Raw genomic sequence first — 7,899 nt, forward strand, 5'->3', positions numbered from 1 at the left:
ATGTGGATACTTAAAATACAAAAATAACAATTAGAAATTAGAAATATAAAATGAGAAAAATTAAAATATAAGCAGTATTTAGTAAAGGAAACCAGAAATGTATGTCTTATAATTTTCCTTCCTAAATCATAATAAAAGTAATTTGCAAAAATGAAAAAGGTAATTAATAATATTTTAATCAAATTATGTTGTAAAATTGAAATCATTTATGAATTCTAAATTATTTTACAGTTGATTCTTAAAAAAGCAGTCAACAAAAAATAATAACAAAGGATAATTAGCCGAGACAAGTGTATAAACACCATAAGTAGAGACCTTCATATCCCATCCATTCATCATGAATCAAAACACCAAATACTAAAACACAAAACTGCCAATAACACAAAAATCTTCCCCATATTTGATATTTATCCAAATCATACAATAGTATACAAAACACACTTGTATTTTCTATTTTTAAAATACAATAAAATTGACCCCTCCCCCTCTCTCTCCCAAAAAAAAACCATCAGCTCAACGATTTCTCCGCTCCCGTTTTCAATTTCTAGAATCACACCCAAAAATCTTCATCAATCGTTCTCTTCAACAATTCTAACAACACACACACACAAACAAACATAAATTCTATATCTTATAACTTAAACACACAAAAAAAAAGAAAAGGATTGAAAAGAAAGTTGAGAAAAAGGATCGGCCTATACATACAGGATAGTTGTATGTAATGCATCAGAAGAAATCAGAAGTTCAGATCGGAAAAGAAAGCACCGGCATCTCTTCCGATTTCAATCCTTCTCCACCCCTTTTATTTCCTTCTACTGTTCATCAAAAACATTTTCATTTTGATAATAATACTAATCATCATCTTGCTGCTTCTTTCATTACTAGCCCTCATTATAATTATCAAATTAGTGCTCAACAAGGTGCTGTTATTCAAGATGATTCTGTTACCATTTCTCCCACTTCTAAGACTACTCCTCATAAGAGGCCTATTACGAGCCCGGTTTCCAAAAATATACCCAATAATTCTTCTTGGTTGAGTTCTTTTGGGAATTTTAGGCTTTCTAGCTTCAAATCTGAATACCCACATAGAATCTTGAGTTCTTCTGGTAAAAAGGTTGCTGCTTTCAGGTTAATTCATAGGTTAAGGGAGTTTAGGCGTCTTCGAGTTCATGCTAGGTTGATTTTGTTGTTGTCTTTGCCCTTTTTTTACTTTTTGGTTTCGCATCCTAGTCGGTCTTTTGTTCTTGATTTTCTGTCTGCTTTTGCGTTTTCGGCTGCATTGTTGTTCTCGTTGAATCTTGCGTTGCCTAGGTTGCCTTCGATTAGGTTGTTTCTTGCTAGGTCTTTTCCTATTAAGATTGGATCATCTAGGCATGGGTCTAAGTCAGCATTGCCTGTTTTTTGGTCGATAGGGTCAAGGTCTAGATTGGAAAAACAGGTGAATTCGGGGTGTTGGGTACAGGAGTACAGTAATGGGGATGTTTATGAAGGGGAATTTCATAAGGGGAAATGTTCCGGGAGTGGTGTTTATTATTATTACATGAGTGGACGATATGAGGGTGATTGGGTGGATGGGAAGTATGATGGTTATGGGGTTGAAACGTGGGCTAGAGGGAGTCGTTATCGTGGGCAATATAGGCAGGGATTGAGGAATGGATTTGGCGTGTATCGGTTTTATACAGGGGATGTTTATGCAGGAGAATGGGCCAATGGGCAGAGTCATGGATGTGGTGTTCATACTTGTGATGATGGTAGCCGCTATGTGGGGGAATTTAAGTGGGGCGTTAAGCATGGTCTTGGCCATTACCATTTCAGGTAAATCTTCCCATATGCAGAGCATCATTTGGATATGCCATACATGTCACATTGTTTTGTTGGTTTACTGCTTTAATAATTTTCTAGGTTTTAGAAAATATTGACAAATCGGTGAATTCAAACTTTTTTCCTTTACGTTGGCTAACTTGAAATCTTTGTATAATATATGTTACCGGGACTCTTTGTTTTGCCTCAAGGCTCATGTACCCATGTTGTATGAACTCTTGGACACTTATTTTAGGCCAAAAACCTATATAGTTTGATAAATTTCCAAGTGCAACTTATAACACTTCTAGCCGAGTCCGGGTTATGTAGTGTACAGTTTTTTTTTTAATCGGGAATATGCTTGATTATTTAGATGAGATATTCTACAATGATGACCCTTCTAATTAGCGTAGTGATTTATTAGATATGCCAGCGTATTAGTAATGACATTTAATGAGATTGATAGAATTGAATAACAATTTGATGTCTTGCTTTCTTGATTACTTGAAAAATTTTGTTGTTTAAGCCAACTTTAGTAATATTTAGGGGCATTAGTAGGCCAGCTTTATGCTTTAGCGATGTCGTGAAACTAAGGCAAGTTAATATGTGAGATGCTATGTAATAATTTGTGTGCAATGTAATCCTGAGATTGTCGATGAGCAGTTTCAAGATCCATCCATACTATATATAAGTATATGTTGACTCAAGCTGTAAGATCACTAGCTGTATAGTTGTCATGAACTTTTTCCCTTCAAATCATAGAAGTAGGCTGTTGATTACATTTTCACCGAGGATGCAACCTTGGCCTTTTAAAGGGGGTTCGTTGGAATCTACCTGAAATTTTGTTTTTCAACTCCCAGCGACATCCTAAGTTAAACATATTTATGAACTTTAGTAGGTTCTTATCAAGTGTTTTGGAGCCTTTTGGTTTACCACCTGAACATATTGTTGTTTTTTTTAAGATTTAACACGAGTCGCCATTGAACAACATTGAGAGACCACATTTAGGTTGCCAGACTACCTTTGCATCTGTTCCTCTTATTTAATAAATGTGCGTGTAAGTTTTGTTGAGCTTATTTTTCTTACAATTCTCTTTCCCCGTAATTTTGCAACTGGTGAGGAGAGGATCTTACAAGTGTAACGACATCCTTCAATAGCTTCAAACTAAGCTGTAGTTCAGAAGCATATGTCCCATATAGATTATTATCACTAGTCTTCTTCATATCTCGTCATTTATATTTTCTATTATCAATGTTAATTTCTTTTATAAGTTATATTTTCTATTATTGTTGTATGTCAGCAGGTGTGGTTAACTGTCTTTAGAGAGAGAAACAAATTGCAATTTTATGTCTGTATGCATTCTTGATCTCTTGTTTTTGGTTGGACCCATTGCCAGTCTGTGTTACTTCCTTGCATATTAACTCCTAATCAGCTAAATTTTCAAGTCTAATTAACACTATGAAACATGGTCAGATGAACTAAACTTTGGTTTACCAGACAAGGCACATGAGAGTATGTGACAAGGTACAATAGTGACATGTCTCAAGAAGCTAAACAAAACGTATCCTTTTTATTGAACTGTCAAGTTCTATCTAATTGTACTGCTTTAAGAGCTACCTGCCATTGATTTTTGTTTGCTGCTACTCCTTTTCTCCCAGATAAATCAAATTTCTCAATTTCTGTGGATACAAGTGTCTTGTTGCATGTGCTAGGAAGTTTAGTAGATTTGTTTAGTAAAATAATTGATCGGGTGTTTCCGGTGATTATCTGTAACAATACCCATGTGGACTCCTATATTCTTTCTTCATTAGGTCAAGGGGAAAAAGGCATTTACATTAGGCCCTCCAGTAGTATCCAGGTCCCATCTACGTGATTGGGGAATTTCCAATTTGCTAGATTTAATTGTTTACATTGATTTAAATAAGAAAATTGTACAAATATACCATCAATACACACCACAAACTTGCCTTCTAATTCGTTTCATGTGTACAGGAATGGGGATACATATGCTGGAGAATATTTTGCTGACAAGATGCATGGCTTTGGTGTCTATCGTTTTGCAAATGGGCATAGGTATGAAGGGGCCTGGCATGAGGGTAGAAGGCAAGGATTAGGCATGTACACTTTTAGAAACGGGGAAACACAATCTGGGCATTGGCAAAACGGGATTATGAATGTTCCTAGCACTCAAAACAATACCTATCCCGTATCACCTGTTGCAGTTTATCACTCTAAAGTTCTAAATGCAGTTCAGGTACTAATTGACCTCTGTTTGATCCCTTTTAACCACTTAACTTTTTCTACATTAGTTAGATCTCAGTTATTAGAGTCCTAGATTACTAGTTGCAACAGAGTGTCTAATTTAGTGTGAATTACTCTCAGGAAGCACGACGAGCAGCAGAGAAAGCCTATGATGTTGCAAAAGTAGATGAAAGAGTTAACAGGTCTGTCGCAGCAGCTAATAGGGCTGCTAATGCAGCTAGAGTAGCAGCAGTGAAGGCTGTGCAGAAACAAATACATCCCCGGACTACCAGCGATGAAATTCCTATCCCGATAGTACAAGACTGGCATATTTCTCGGCAATTGCCGGCATAAACACAATCGCTACAGAATACTCAGTTTTACAAGATGGCAGGCAATAAGACAACGGTTAACACTTCAGTATCTTAATTTTGAGCGTCTTCGTTCCTGTGTCGTTTCTTTTCTGGAGAAGCTAAAATTCCATGTGATACCATCCACACTTGATCTCTGGTATGTTGATGATGATAGCTGAATTTTCAAGCATCTAGGTTTACGTTTGGACTCTCCCAGTCTCGGGAGAATATGAGAAGCAAATGCAACTGTAATGATGTCATTCCATATCATAATATGTATATAATGTAGGTAGCTGTAATGTTTATAGCTGGTGCCAAGGGGAAAACCTTCAAGCTAGTTCGTGTTATAACTAGAAGTGATCAACAGAAGTCGTGTAATACTAGAAGTGTATCCTTCCTGTTTCTGTCATGCAATGCAAAAAAAAAAAAACTGCAGTATGTGTATATCTGTAAGACAAACAAATCCTATCTTTTGAAACTAAGAAAATTACTTAAAAAAATATGGGAGTAAAAAAGACAAAAAAAATCTTATTATACTGTAATTAAAGGGATAATAATATATAACAATATAGATATTTTTGAGAAAGAATCCTAATAATTTGTTTGGACAATGACAAAGAGGATTTAGTATCCGGCCCCTTGAATATCCTGGACAAATTATGCTATCATTATCATAGGGTCTAGCCTTGACCCCCAGAAATGATTTGCCATGAACCCCCTGGTTCATATTTGTAGGGAAATCTGTTCAACTGTTCGATAATTTCTTGATTGATTTGTTTTACGCTAACCACAAAAATCAGAATTGATTTGCTACTTCTTCCCCCCTCAATTTTAATAAATCACATATAATGATTAAATCATGATTTGAATTTGCTTGTTGATTATTTATATACATAACATCTATGTCCTATACTATTTATTGGTTCTTTCTTCTTTGGCAACTTTCAACTAATAAATTCAGCTTTTCCACACAAGTTTAAAAATCCAAATTGACATTTTTAATCAAATAATTTATTATTCCAATAATGTTATAACGTCATAGGTCAATCTGAAAATTTGTACCTGCATCTACTTCTACAGTTATTTTACATGCATGCGGATTACTAATAAATTAACAAATTATGTAAACTCTAAATTTAATCCTCCATGCTATGTTTGTCATACAAAATTAGTGGCAGAACATTTTTCGTTAGTGTTACTATTAATTCCCTTGAGAGTTTGACACCAAGGACCAAATTATAAAAAATCATTTGCTATCACACATAAATCCACAAATGATATACATGACTCAAGCAGAACAGATGTTGGGAATTGTATCCAAACCACAAAACTGGTCATTAGTACCACATAGGTTCATGATATCAAATTTAGGGAGGGGAGAAAGAAAGAAACGATAACTTTTTGGATCATTGTGCTACTAACGATCAATAAGATCTAACTCTCAGTCTGCTCCCTCAGCCTTCGGATTGTGCTCCTAACTGTCACAGCAGCAGCAGTGCTGGCAATTGGGAAAAAAAAAGGCATTAGAACCTCAATACCTTAAACTATTAGAGATATGTATACTTAAAAATGCATCTGAGAAACAGTACTTCAATGTATAAGCACCGCCTGCTTTGACTTTGCCACAATCTTTGCATCCCCAGATGCCCACAGCCTTCCTCTTCACCGCATACTGTACAACACAAACCCATATTAGAACTTTCACAATAAAATGTAAGGGAATCCAGGATTATCTAAATAAACTTGAGTAGAAGGGAGACAAACCTTTCCGCAAAATTCACAGAAATATCTGCTGTGCTGTGAAACCTCCATCTTTTTAATCTGCTTACGTAAACTAGCACCATAACGGGTGCCTGTACATAACCAGAAACATATCATTAAGAAAATACAGGAGGTATATCTTTAAACTATGAGAAGCAAGAAACTACATAAACAATCAAATATTAAATCTCCAACATTGAAAACCCACACCAAAAAAATGCAATAAAAAAACCTTTACAATCATTACTTTATCTAGTTCACTTAATTGTCTTGATAGATATAGGTGATCATTCAACCCATTGTTGCTCCTTGACTCAAAGAACTATGCTATAATATAGGCACTTTGGATGCCCAACAGTGCATATACACACACCAGTATGCTAAAGTGACTAAGAGAAGCATACCATGCAATTCTTTGTGCAGACAATCTCAAGTAATTTTTTTACTATGCGACAACACACAAACAAATGATTGAACTGTTTGATTAACATAAAGCGGCAGAAAAGTGAGGCAATTAGAGTTGCAATAACATGAACATACCATATTTTCCAACAATCCCCGCCTTCTTGGTTCTCTTAGTCTGCAACATTATGAACAGAATGAGAAGAAATTAAACTTAAAAACATAAATATAAACGAAAGAGTAACAAAGTTATCAGCGAAAGCATTGAAATATTAAATTCCTCAAAGCAAGTATAAACACTCATCTTCCCACATCTCACAATCTGAATCATAACATAAAAAAAACGTTATCAAGGTGAGCAATAAAATTTTAATTTGCCTATTAGATGCTTCATTTCATGTTTCCCTAGACAATCAATCCAAAATTTGTATCACCCCACAGTCAGCGTATCACAATAAATCACTAGCCACGATAGAACATTGTGGCCTGCAATTGAGTACCTACATCCAACTTAGGACACTTAATTTTTCCAATAAAAGGTTCCTTTCTCAAGGCCAATGAGCATAATCATACTAGACTATCAATCGCTTGCACGGATAAAAATTCATCCACAATCAAAAGTAGTCACCTAGTCAGCTAACAAGTTTCGATCCATGTCTCACCGTCTAAATTTAAAGTACATAAACATGGAGAATCATTCATAACTACTAGAGCCAAATCGACAACCTAACTAACCACCTTTTGTCTTTAATTAACTACACAATTACAAAATTTAACTCCCCAAAAGCTTACATAGCACCTGAAACAAATCGAATTATTCATCTCAACTACAAATTTAAATATCTTCAAAAATTCCTAAATATAAATTTTTAGCATTTAACAAACTAAGCACAAGGAGCAGCTACATCAACATTTTTATAGCAACATCAATTACTAATTTAAACAAATTATAAAACTCAAATTAATTAAACATATAAAATAATTATATGATAAATAAAAGAAATTAAAGAGAGAAAAGGGTACCATTTTTACGAGGGATGATGAAGATGACGAGGCAGCAAAACCCTAATTTCTTAAATCACCAGTAAAAGGCTACACAGATTATATATGATATGTCACATCGCATTTGTTAAATATTTGGGCTTTATAAGGTTTGGATTTATATTTTGGGTTTAAGAGTCGGCCCACACAATGGACCTTGTAAATGGAAATTAATTATACATATTAAGGTTTTTAGGTGTACATTATTAATTTTTTTAGGTGTAAATATTTAAAATAGTATTAGGACTTGTTGAATTTCTGGTTGCATATTGATCATTATGAAATTTTAAATAAATATAAA

The 7,899-nt window shown here is 34.6% G+C and overlaps 2 protein-coding genes across 2 annotated transcripts; one reads left to right on the forward strand and one right to left on the reverse strand.

Annotated features, from left to right (window-relative positions):
* Positions 1-378: 378 nt before the first annotated feature.
* Positions 379-4,798, forward strand: LOC141724240 (uncharacterized). The gene is made up of 3 exons (XM_074526296.1): positions 379-1,815; positions 3,793-4,054; positions 4,183-4,798. The coding sequence occupies exons 1-3, from the start codon at positions 722-724 to the stop codon at positions 4,393-4,395; spliced, it is 1,569 nt and encodes a 522-aa protein (XP_074382397.1). The 5' UTR covers positions 379-721; the 3' UTR covers positions 4,396-4,798.
* Positions 4,799-5,630: 832 nt separating this feature from the next.
* LOC141724241 (large ribosomal subunit protein eL43) lies at positions 5,631-7,698 on the reverse strand. Its single transcript, XM_074526297.1, has 5 exons — positions 7,581-7,698; positions 6,696-6,735; positions 6,159-6,247; positions 5,984-6,066; positions 5,631-5,892 (listed from the first exon to the last, which is right to left on the reverse strand). The coding sequence occupies exons 1-5, from the start codon at positions 7,581-7,583 to the stop codon at positions 5,829-5,831; spliced, it is 279 nt and encodes a 92-aa protein (XP_074382398.1). The 5' UTR covers positions 7,584-7,698; the 3' UTR covers positions 5,631-5,828.
* Positions 7,699-7,899: the final 201 nt, after the last annotated feature.

This window comes from Apium graveolens, chromosome 5 (genome assembly GCF_009905375.1).
Source record: "Apium graveolens cultivar Ventura chromosome 5, ASM990537v1, whole genome shotgun sequence".
Taxonomy (NCBI): Eukaryota; Viridiplantae; Streptophyta; class Magnoliopsida; order Apiales; family Apiaceae; genus Apium; species Apium graveolens.